This window comes from Staurois parvus, unplaced genomic scaffold (assembly GCF_062004578.1).
Source record: "Staurois parvus isolate SC_StPar_1 unplaced genomic scaffold, SC_StPar_1.0 ptg001719l, whole genome shotgun sequence".
Lineage (NCBI taxonomy): Eukaryota > Metazoa > Chordata > Amphibia > Anura > Ranidae > Staurois > Staurois parvus.
In genome coordinates, this window is record NW_028319515.1 from 252,831 (window position 1) to 265,713 (window position 12,883).

At 46.4% G+C, this 12,883-nt stretch overlaps 1 protein-coding gene across 4 annotated transcripts in view; it reads right to left on the reverse strand.

Moving 5' to 3' along the window:
• Positions 1 to 12,883, reverse strand: part of LOC149434651 (protein mono-ADP-ribosyltransferase PARP14-like) — a 196,616-nt gene that overhangs the window by 39,110 nt on the left and 144,623 nt on the right. For all 4 annotated transcript variants that reach the window (XM_089663563.1, XM_089663562.1, XM_089663561.1 and 1 more), the window contains one exon: positions 1,520 to 2,140. In XM_089663563.1, the coding sequence (XP_089519689.1) occupies positions 1,520 to 2,140 (621 nt within the window). The remainder of the gene's footprint in view (positions 1 to 1,519; positions 2,141 to 12,883) is intronic.

The following is a 12,883-nucleotide window of genomic DNA, read 5'->3' on the forward strand; positions in this document are numbered from 1 at the left end:
AGAGGAATCACATGGATGATGATGTTCCCTGTATGATGATTGATGTTTCTGTAGGATATTGTACTCCGGTTCCTGTACAATGTCTGATGTTAAATAATGTATAAATGGAACCTGCGCAGTGGACCAGAGATAACGTGTAGATGGAGCCGGCTGCTGCTGGCAATACCACAGATGTGTGAATAGGAATGTAAATGAATGCTGCGCTGCCACTAGTGATTAAGTCCGCCACTAGATTCCTGATTGTGGCCCACAGATACATAGACAAAGAAAATAAGTGACTGCATACCATATACAGCATACTATGCCTTGTGTGCACCCTTCCCCCCCAGGGTCTCAGTGCATCCCTGTTATTAGGGGGAAGTTTGCATACCTATATACCGTGTGCACACACAGGCAATGGAAGTGGGGGGGGGGTGTTTAGAAACCTCTACCCACTTCAGCAGCACTCCCTTCCAGCCGATTATCTGCATGGGCCAGATGGGAAGTGGTTAAGTCTACTTGGTATGTCCTCTCATTGCTGCGTGGCAGGGGTCCACCCGTCCAGAATCCTACCAGTCAGCATGTTGAGTGGCATCGTTGAGCAGACCTTTGCCTAACGCCACTCACAGGTGCTCTACTGCAACATGGTGGTTTTGGCCTTTATAGGAAGTCTGTCTAGATTGCATCACACAAGGCAGGCAGCCCTGCGTGGTGTTGGGTTTGGGTTGTCCCAGCTCCAGAATTCACACTGCCAGATGTGGGGGCTCGTAAATGGGGAGACTTAGCCACAAGAAATTGGAAGACCTCTTGCCACTCGTGTCAGGTGACATTCTTCCATTTTCAAGCCCTGCCTTTTCCTGCAGACATGTTAGTATTTATTTCAAGCAGAATTGCCAAGCATGTTTAGACCTGGCACACCATGAAAGTGAAAGGAGATATGGGTGTAGGCCTTTGCTGTCAGCAGAACATTGAAAGTGAGAAGGATGGTGGGTCATTGGAGTAGAGGTGTCTGTTGACTGGCTGTAGACATCAGAGTACAGTCAGACATGCAGGTCATACAATCTGTCTCATGATGTCTTTGGCCTGGGGGCTCCCCCATACAGGATAGGTTTTGTCACCCAACATTCCTGGCTTGGCATTGGGGGGAGCACATACAGACAGTCCTGTCCTTGGCCTTGGATAAATCAATGTTTCCTAACCTGTCCAATCACTTTGTCCCCCAAGATAAGTCAGTCTGACCTTTAGACATTCAATTCTAGTCCATTCCAGCCAGGAGTATCGGGAGACTGCCATGTCATGTCTAGGGACACATGTTGGGGGGGTCTGCATTGCCCTGTATCTTGGCCTTCCAGATTGGTTCTCAGCCTGAAAACATCTCTCCAGAGTAATACAGAATAAAGAGCCCTCACCTCTGTAACCAACAAGGACTCCCAAGGCTGTCAATCCATTTATATTTCTGTTAGCTGGAGCTGTCCAATACTAACTAACTATATTTATTTGATGATTGATAAGGATATGAACAAGAAAGAATGGAATTTACCATTTTTTGGATTTCGTTGAAGATTGATCTTAGTTCCTTTGGCATCCATTGCGGTTTTTCGCTCTATAATTGCCTTGTGTTTTACACCGCCGATATCAATATCCATAGAACTTATCTTGTCATTGAAAGCCTTTTCCAGCTTTAGGTTTGTCATTTTGTTGAAGAGAATAAAGTTGGTGCCTTGGTAATATCCCCACTCCACCACGTTACTGCACAGCTCCGCCTCTCGTTTTTGCGTCTTCTTATCTCGCACACCTTTAATCATCTTCTGGATTTTATTACTGACCTTCAGAACATCCTTGGTGCGGCCCGTCACCTTAATAGTGGACCGTGTTGAGTCAATATTAATAGAAACTCCATTGTCCCTTTGAACCCGAGCCAGGTCACCATGGTCCTTATCATCTAAGTCCTGTATCCAGTTATCTGTGATAGTATCGTCATGCTGATCCTTTGTTATGAAGTCTTGGAGCCAGTCTGAGGCCGCTTTCACAGATTCAGGGCTTTCGGCACACAGGTGGAAAATGGCCGGCTCGATGTTTTCTCTCAGCTCAAAAACTTTGAGTTCTTCTTCTTCCTCTTCCTTGATGTCCTTTTGGTCGGGTTGGATTATACCAAGAAAAGCTGTTATAAAGAGAAGGTGAAGAATATTTACAGAATTTGTGCGCCATGTAGAAGGACAGCGATACATAAAGGAAGACCTCCTGCCTGATACAACATTGTCAATGGTAAAGGAAGTGAGGGAAAAGTTTCTGTAGTCTAGATAGATCAGATCAGGTACAAAGCTGATTCCACCATTAGTATCCTGGGAGAAGCTGCTCTTTTAGGCTCCATGCACACTGGGGGGGAGGGGGGGGGCATTTTAATAACGCTGGTAATGTTAGCTGTGTAAAGTCACATTAAAAACGTGATTTGTTAAGAATTTTTTTGCAACTTTGTATTAGCGTTTTGCAGCGTTTTCGGGTTGTTTCGCTTTTTTTTTACAAAAAAAAATTTTTTTTCTAGTAAAAACAATCCAAAAATGCTAATTTGCTGCGATTTACCTCGTTTTCAGTGTTACAGCATTTTTACAGCTAAAAAACTCCTTAGAAACCCGCTAGTTCTGGGGGTTTTTTCCAGCCAAAAAACGCTGATTCCAGTCTATGTGTGTATGGACACCGAGGATAACATTCTGGGAGGATTACTGGCTGTAGAAAAAAACCATCAAAAGCCAAAAACAGCTGCTGTAAAAACATTCCGTGTGGAGGAGGACTTAGGCTGGCCATACACTATACAATTTTCTTGAGATTTTTGCTTTTGATTTACCAAAAACCATATAATATGAGGTCAAACCCAAACAACACTTTCAGTTGTATCCAGTTAGGCAGACCCTTGAACTGCACAGTTGAAGGTAAATCCAAAGGAAATTGGGAAGAAATTGGACAGAAAATTGTATAGTGTATGGTCAGCCTTACAGAGAAGACATGAGCAGCTCACTATGGGTCAAAACCCAGGGCCGGATCTAGCCTGTCTAATGTGGGGGTGCAGCAAAAATTGTCAGGGGGGCAGAGGGTGGGAGGTCAGCAGGGCAGTGTACGGAGGGTATTAGTCTGTAGTGCGGTGTACGGAGGGTATTAGTCTGTAGGGCGGTGTACGGAGGGTATTAGTCTGTAGGGCGGTGTACGGAGGGTATTAGTCTGTAGGGCGGTGTACGGAGGGTATTAGTCTGTAGGGCGGTGTACGGAGGGTATTAGTCTGTAGTGCGGTGTACGGAGGGTATTAGTCTGTAGGGCGGTGTACGGAGGGTATTAGTCTGTAGGGCGGTGTACGGAGGGTGTTAGTCTGTAGGGCGGTGTACGGAGGGTATTAGTCTGTAGGGCAGTGTACGGAGGGTATTAGTCTGTAGGGCGGCATACGGAGGGTATTAGTCTGTAGGGCGGTGTACGGAGGGTATTAGTCTGTAGGGCGGTGTACGGAGGGTATTAGTCTGTAGGGCGGTGTACGGAGGGTATTAGTCTGTAGGGCGGCATACGGAGGGTATTAGTCTGTAGGGCGGTGTACGGAGGGTGTTAGTCTGTAGGGCGGTGTACGGAGGGTATTAGTCTGTAGGGCAGTGTACGGAGGGTATTAGTCTGTAGGGCGGTGTACGGAGGGTATTAGTCTGTAGGGCGGTGTATGGAGGGTATTAGTCTGTAGGGCGGTGTACGGAGGGTATAAGTCTGTAGGGCGGTGTACGGAGGGTATTAGTCTGTAGGGCGGCATACGGAGGGTATTAGTCTGTAGGGCGGTGTACGGAGGGTATTAGTCTGTAGGGCGGTGTACGGAGGGTATTAGTCTGTAGGGCGGTGTACGGAGGGTATTAGTCTGTAGGGCGGCATACGGAGGGTATTAGTCTGTAGGGCGGTGTACGGAGGGTATTAGTCTGTAGGGTGGTGTACGGAGGGTATTAGTTGTAGGGCGGTGTACGGAGGGTATTAGTCTGTAGGGCGGTGTACGGAGGGTATTAGTCTGTAGGGCGGTGTACGGAGGGTATTAGTCTGTAGGGCGGTGTACGGAGGGTATTAGTCTGTAGGGCGGTGTACGGAGGGTATTAGTCTGTAGGGCGGTGTACGGAGGGTATTAGTCTGTAGGGCGGTGTACAGGGGGTATTAGTCTGTAGGGCAGTGTACAGAGGGTATTAGTCTGTAGGGCGGTGTACGGAGGGTATTAGTCTGTAGGGCGGTGTACGGAGGGTATTAGTCTGTAGGGCGGTGTACGGAGGGTATTAGTCTGTAGGGCGGTGTACGGAGGGTATTAGTCTGTAGGGCGGTGTACGGAGGGTATTAGTCTGTAGGGCGGCATACGGAGGGTATTAGTCTGTAGGGCGGTGTACGGAGGGTATTAGTCTGTAGGGTGGTGTACGGAGGGTATTAGTTGTAGGGCGGCATACGGAGGGTATTAGTCTGTAGGGCGGTGTACGGAGGGTATTAGTCTGTAGGGCGGTGTACGGAGGGTATTAGTCTGTAGGGCGGTGTACGGAGGGTATTAGTCTGTAGGGCGGCATACGGAGGGTATTAGTCTGTAGGGCGGTGTACGGAGGGTATTAGTCTGTAGGGTGGTGTACGGAGGGTATTAGTTGTAGGGCGGTGTACGGAGGGTATTAGTCTGTAGGGCGGTGTACGGAGGGTATTAGTCTGTAGGGCGGTGTACGGAGGGTATTAGTCTGTAGGGCGGTGTACGGAGGGTATTAGTCTGTAGGGCGGTGTACGGAGGGTATTAGTCTGTAGGGCGGTGTACGGAGGGTATTAGTCTGTAGGGCGGTGTACAGGGGGTATTAGTCTGTAGGGCAGTGTACAGAGGGTATTAGTCTGTAGGGCGGTGTACGGAGGGTATTAGTCTGTAGGGCGGTGTACGGAGGGTATTAGTCTGTAGGGCGGTGTACGGAGGGTATTAGTCTGTAGGGCGGTGTACGGAGGGTATTAGTCTGTAGGGCGGTGTACGGAGGGTATTAGTCTGTAGGGCGGCATACGGAGGGTATTAGTCTGTAGGGCGGTGTACGGAGGGTATTAGTCTGTAGGGTGGTGTACGGAGGGTATTAGTTGTAGGGCGGTGTACGGAGGGTATTAGTCTGTAGGGCGGTGTACGGAGGGTATTAGTCTGTAGGGCGGTGTACGGAGGGTATTAGTCTGTAGGGCGGTGTACGGAGGGTATTAGTCTGTAGGGCGGTGTACGGAGGGTATTAGTCTGTAGGGCGGTGTACAGGGGGTATTAGTCTGTAGGGCGGTGTACAGAGGGTATTAGTCTGTAGGGCGGTGTACGGAGGGTATTAGTCTGTAGGGCGGTGTACGGAGGGTATTAGTCTGTAGGGCGGTGTACGGAGGGTATTAGTCTGTAGGGCGGTGTACGGAGGGTATTAGTCTGTAGGGCGGTGTACGGAGGGTATTAGTCTGTAGGGCGGTGTACGGGGGGTATTAGTCTGTAGGGCGGTGTACAGAGGGTATTAGTCTGTAGGGCGGTGTACGGAGGGTATTAGTCTGTAGGGCGGTGTACGGAGGGTATTAGTCTGTAGGGCGGTGTACGGAGGGTATTGGTCTGTAGGGCGGTGTACGGAGGGTATTAGTCTGTAGGGCGGTGTACAGGGGGTATTAGTCTGTAGGGCAGTGTACAGAGGGTATTAGTCTGTAGGGCGGTGTACGGAGGGTATTAGTCTGTAGGGCGGTGTACGGAGGGTATTAGTCTGTAGGGCGGTGTACAGAGGGTATTAGTCTGTAGGGCGGTGTACGGAGGGTATTGGTCTGTAGGGCGGTGTACGGAGGGTATTGGTCTGTAGGGCGGTGTACGGAGGGTATTAGTCTGTAGGGCGGTGTACGGAGGGTATTAGTCTGTAGGGCGGTGTACAGAGGGTATTAGTCTGTAGGGCGGTGTACGGAGGGTATTGGTCTGTAGGGCGGTGTACGGAGGGTATTGGTCTGTAGGGCGGTGTACGGAGGGTATTAGTCTGTAGGGCGGTGTACGGAGGGTATTAGTCTGTAGGGCGGTGTACGGAGGGTATTAGTCTGTAGGGCGGTGTACGGAGGGTATTGGTCTGTAGGGCGGTGTACACAGAGTCAGAAGGGTAGAGAAGTGGGGTCAGTAACCACATGGAAGAAAAATATATTTAAAAATATGTTTTAAAAATATTCTTCCCAAATATATTGACATATATTTGAAATGCTGCAATTTGGGCCATATTCAATATATTTCAAAATATATTGCAATAAGGAAGTTTCTGTAAGGAGGGACTTACAACGTTGACCTATCAGAGGCCTCGTACCATAAAGGTGGTACCACACAGCCATCCTCTATGACTAGGTCGGAAGTGACGAAACGCGTCAGGGCGTGGCTGTGCGGCGACCGGAAGTGACGCTAACCAGAAGTGATGCGGGAGCATCAGAGATGGATGGCCGGCAGTGGTAAGAGCACTGATTCGGCTTTCCTTACACTAAGAGCTCACTAAAGCTAACATCTTATTTTCATCTTGTAAGTGGCACTCTATTGTAGCAATAAATAATCGTTTAGCTGGTACGGCACCATTTGGGCCTTTCTCGTTTTTTTCTTTCTCCTACATGGTCATTTGAGTGTGCAGCATTGGGAGGAGGAGTTTGTGTGTTGGAGTTGGGGAGCGCTTGTCCTAGGATTCCAATGTTTCAAGATTAAGGAGAATAAAACATCACAATGGTCTGATTCATTTCTTGGAAAATCGTCCATTAAAGCCTAGTGTGCCAACCAGGAGAGTGGGGGGAGGCAACACTTTTCCTCGCAGGGTGATCGTTTTGTGGACCGATTCATTTGGACTTTTTGGAATATCATTAATTATTAATTGTTATTTCATTAATTATTTTTTATGTGCAAAATATTATCCATTTTATTTATATATTTTTATAAGAGTTCTCTGCACTGATAATTGATTTATGCGCCACCTGAATACTTTTTGAAGTGTTTTCTTTCTTTGTGTATATATATACAGGTGAAACTCGAAAAATTAGTATATTGTGCAAAAGTTCATTGATTTCAGTGCAGCAACTTAGAAGGTGAAACTAATATATGAGACTCATTCCATGCAAAGCAAGATAGTTCAAGCCGTGATTTGTCATCATTGTGATTAGAGATGAGCGAATCGAAGTATCCGAAGTGGAATTCGAGTCGAATATCGGAAAAATTTCGATTCGTGCCGAATCCGAAAAATAGCCTAATTCGGACGCGCGAATCGAAATTTTTCAGAAAATGGCGGCTGACATGTGCGGCGACGGAGCGGGGATGCCTGGGAAGGCGCGCAGACAAGGCGCGCTGACCCATAATGCATTCCTCAACGACATGTGATCGCATCAGCCAATCAGCAGCCAGCCAGCCAGCACTATGTAATGGTCGAGCTATAAATAGCGGCCATTTTGGAATTCTTCATTTGCCTGCAGTCATTGAACAGAGGCAGACCGCTCTGTACTAGGGACAGAGTTAGGGCCACAGAAACGATAATTGGGGACAGAGAAAAGTTACTTAGGGACAGAGAACCATTACTCAGGGACACAGACTTGTTAATGAGGGCCACAGAATCGTTATTTAGGGACAAAGAAACGCTAGTTAGGGCCACAGAATTCATATTCAGGGACAGACAGAATTGTTACTCAGTGCCAGAGAATTGTTACTTAGGGCCACAGAAACGTTATTAGGGCCACAGAATTTTTACTCAGGGACAGACAGAATTGTTACTGAGTGCCAGAGAATTGTTACTCAGGGACAGACAGAATTGTTACTGAGTGCCAGAGAATTGTTACTCAGGGCCACAGAAACTTTACTTAGGGCCACAGAATTTTTACTCAGGGACAGACAGAATTGTTACTGAGTGCCAGAGAATTGTTACTCAGGGACAGACAGAATTGTTACTGAGTGCCAGAGAATTGTTACTTAGGGCCACAGAAACTTTACTTAGGGCCACAGAATTGTTACTCGCACAGACACAGAATTGTTACTCGCACAGACACAGAATTGTTACTGAAGGCCACAGAACTGTTACTTAGGGCCACAGAATTGTTACTCGCACAGACACAGAATTGTTACTCAGGGCCACAGAACTGTTACTTAGGGACAAAGAAACGCTAGTTAGGGCCACAGAATTCATACTCAGGGACAGACAGAATTGTTACGGAGTGCCAGAGAATTGTTACTCAGGGCCACAGAAACTTTACTTAGGGCCACAGAATTTTTACTCAGGGACAGACAGAATTGTTACTGAGTGCCAGAGAATTGTTACTCAGGGACAGACAGAATTGTTACGGAGTGCCAGAGAATTGTTACTCAGGGCCACAGAAACTTTACTTAGGGCCACAGAATTTTTACTCAGGGACAGACAGAATTGTTACTGAGTGCCAGAGAATTGTTACTCAGGGCCACAGAAACTTTACTTAGGGCCACAGAATTTTTACTCAGGGACAGACAGAATTGTTAATGAGTGCCAGAGAATTGTTACTCAGGGACAGACAGAATTGTTACTGAGTGCCAGAGAATTGTTACTCAGGGACAGACAGAATTGTTACTGAGTGCCAGAGAATTGTTACTCAGGGACAGACAGAATTGTTACTGAGTGCCAGAGAATTGTTACTCAGGGACAGACAGAATTGTTACTGAGTGCCAGAGAATTGTTATTTAGGGCCACAGAAACTTTAATTAGGGCCACAGAATTTTTACTCAGGGACAGACAGAATTGTTACTGAGTGCCAGAGAATTGTTACTCAGGGACAGACAGAATTGTTACTGAGTGCCAGAGAATTGTTACTTAGGGCCACAGAAACTTTACTTAGGGCCACAGAATTTTTACTCAGGGACAGACAGAATTGTTACTGAGTGCCAGAGAATTGTTACTCAGGGACAGACAGAATTGTTACTGAGTGCCAGAGAATTGTTACTCAGGGCCCCAGAAACTTTACTTAGGGCCACAGAATTTTTACTCAGGGACAGACAGAATTGTTACTGAGTGCCAGAGAATTGTTACTCAGGGACAGACAGAATTGTTACTGAGTGCCAGAGAATTGTTACTCAGGGACAGACAGAATTGTTACTGAGTGCCAGAGAATTGTTACTTAGGGCCACAGAAACTTTACTTAGGGCCACAGAATTGTTACTCGCACAGACACAGAATTGTTACTCGCACAGACACAGAATTGTTACTGAAGGCCACAGAACTGTTACTTAGGGCCACAGAATTGTTACTCGCACAGACACAGAATTGTTACTCGCACAGACACAGAACTGTTACTGAGGGCCACAGAACTGTTACTTAGGGCCACAGAATTGTTACTCGCACAGACACAGAATTGTTACTCAGGGCCACAGAACTGTTACTTAGGGACAAAGAAACGCTAGTTAGGGCCACAGAATTCATACTCAGGGACAGACAGAATTGTTACGGAGTGCCAGAGAATTGTTACTCAGGGCCACAGAAACTTTACTTAGGGCCACAGAATTTTTACTCAGGGACAGACAGAATTGTTACTGAGTGCCAGAGAATTGTTACTCAGGGACAGACAGAATTGTTACTGAGTGCCAGAGAATTGTTACTTAGGGCCACAGAAACTTTACTAAGGGCCACAGAATTGTTACTCGCACAGACACAGAATTGTTACTCGCACAGACACAGAACGGTTACTGAGGGCCACAGAAACTTTACTTGGGGCCACAGAATTGTTACTCGCACAGACACAGAATTGTTACTCGCACAGACACAGAACTGTTACTGAGGGCCACAGAACTGTTACTTAGGGCCACAGAATTGTTACTCGCACAGACACAGAATTGTTACTCAGGGCCACAGAACTGTTACTTAGGGACAAAGAAACGCTAGTTAGGGCCACAGAATTCATACTCAGGGACAGACAGAATTGTTACGGAGTGCCAGAGAATTGTTACTCAGGGCCACAGAAACTTTACTTAGGGCCACAGAATTTTTACTCAGGGACAGACAGAATTGTTACTGAGTGCCAGAGAATTGTTACTCAGGGACAGACAGAATTGTTACTGAGTGCCAGAGAATTGTTACTTAGGGCCACAGAAACTTTACTAAGGGCCACAGAATTGTTACTCGCACAGACACAGAATTGTTACTCGCACAGACACAGAACGGTTACTGAGGGCCACAGAAACTTTACTTGGGGCCACAGAATTGTTACTCGCACAGACACAGAATTGTTACTCGCACAGACACAGAACTGTTACTGAGGGCCACAGAACTGTTACTTAGGGCCACAGAATTGTTACTCGCACAGACACAGAATTGTTACTCAGGGCCACAGAACTGTTACTTAGGGACAAAGAAACGCTAGTTAGGGCCACAGAATTCATACTCAGGGACAGACAGAATTGTTACGGAGTGCCAGAGAATTGTTACTCAGGGCCACAGAAACTTTACTTAGGGCCACAGAATTTTTACTCAGGGACAGACAGAATTGTTACTGAGTGCCAGAGAATTGTTACTCAGGGACAGACAGAATTGTTACGGAGTGCCAGAGAATTGTTACTCAGGGCCACAGAAACTTTACTTAGGGCCACAGAATTTTTACTCAGGGACAGACAGAATTGTTACTGAGTGCCAGAGAATTGTTACTCAGGGCCCCAGAAACTTTACTTAGGGCCACAGAATTTTTACTCAGGGACAGACAGAATTGTTAATGAGTGCCAGAGAATTGTTACTCAGGGACAGACAGAATTGTTACTGAGTGCCAGAGAATTGTTACTCAGGGACAGACAGAATTGTTACTGAGTGCCAGAGAATTGTTACTCAGGGACAGACAGAATTGTTACTGAGTGCCAGAGAATTGTTACTCAGGGACAGACAGAATTGTTACTGAGTGCCAGAGAATTGTTATTTAGGGCCACAGAAACTTTAATTAGGGCCACAGAATTTTTACTCAGGGACAGACAGAATTGTTACTGAGTGCCAGAGAATTGTTACTCAGGGACAGACAGAATTGTTACTGAGTGCCAGAGAATTGTTACTCAGGGCCCCAGAAACTTTACTTAGGGCCACAGAATTTTTACTCAGGGACAGACAGAATTGTTACTGAGTGCCAGAGAATTGTTACTCAGGGACAGACAGAATTGTTACTGAGTGCCAGAGAATTGTTACTCAGGGACAGACAGAATTGTTACTGAGTGCCAGAGAATTGTTACTTAGGGCCACAGAAACTTTACTTAGGGCCACAGAATTGTTACTCGCACAGACACAGAATTGTTACTCGCACAGACACAGAATTGTTACTGAAGGCCACAGAACTGTTACTTAGGGCCACAGAATTGTTACTCGCACAGACACAGAATTGTTACTCGCACAGACACAGAACTGTTACTGAGGGCCACAGAACTGTTACTTAGGGCCACAGAATTGTTACTCGCACAGACACAGAATTGTTACTCAGGGCCACAGAACTGTTACTTAGGGACAAAGAAACGCTAGTTAGGGCCACAGAATTCATACTCAGGGACAGACAGAATTGTTACGGAGTGCCAGAGAATTGTTACTCAGGGCCACAGAAACTTTACTTAGGGCCACAGAATTTTTACTCAGGGACAGACAGAATTGTTACTGAGTGCCAGAGAATTGTTACTCAGGGACAGACAGAATTGTTACTGAGTGCCAGAGAATTGTTACTTAGGGCCACAGAAACTTTACTAAGGGCCACAGAATTGTTACTCGCACAGACACAGAATTGTTACTCGCACAGACACAGAACGGTTACTGAGGGCCACAGAAACTTTACTTGGGGCCACAGAATTGTTACTCGCACAGACACAGAATTGTTACTCGCACAGACACAGAACTGTTACTGAGGGCCACAGAACTGTTACTTAGGGCCACAGAATTGTTACTCGCACAGACACAGAATTGTTACTCAGGGCCACAGAACTGTTACTTAGGGACAAAGAAACGCTAGTTAGGGCCACAGAATTCATACTCAGGGACAGACAGAATTGTTACGGAGTGCCAGAGAATTGTTACTCAGGGCCACAGAAACTTTACTTAGGGCCACAGAATTTTTACTCAGGGACAGACAGAATTGTTACTGAGTGCCAGAGAATTGTTACTCAGGGACAGACAGAATTGTTACTGAGTGCCAGAGAATTGTTACTTAGGGCCACAGAAACTTTACTAAGGGCCACAGAATTGTTACTCGCACAGACACAGAATTGTTACTCGCACAGACACAGAACGGTTACTGAGGGCCACAGAAACTTTACTTGGGGCCACAGAATTGTTACTCGCACAGACACAGAATTGTTACTCGCACAGACACAGAACTGTTACTGAGGGCCACAGAACTGTTACTTAGGGCCACAGAATTGTTACTCGCACAGACACAGAATTGTTACTCAGGGCCACAGAACTGTTACTTAGGGACAAAGAAACGCTAGTTAGGGCCACAGAATTCATACTCAGGGACAGACAGAATTGTTACGGAGTGCCAGAGAATTGTTACTCAGGGCCACAGAAACTTTACTTAGGGCCACAGAATTTTTACTCAGGGACAGACAGAATTGTTACTGAGTGCCAGAGAATTGTTACTCAGGGCCACAGAAACTTTACTTAGGGCCACAGAATTTTTACTCAGGGACAGACAGAATTGTTACTGAGTGCCAGAGAATTGTTACTCAGGGACAGACAGAATTGTTACGGAGTGCCAGAGAATTGTTACTCAGGGCCACAGAAACTTTACTTAGGGCCACAGAATTTTTACTCAGGGACAGACAGAATTGTTACTGAGTGCCAGAGAATTGTTATTTAGGGCCACAGAAACTTTAATTAGGGCCACAGAATTTTTACTCAGGGACAGACAGAATTGTTACGGAGTGCCAGAGAATTGTTACTCAGGGCCACAGAAACTT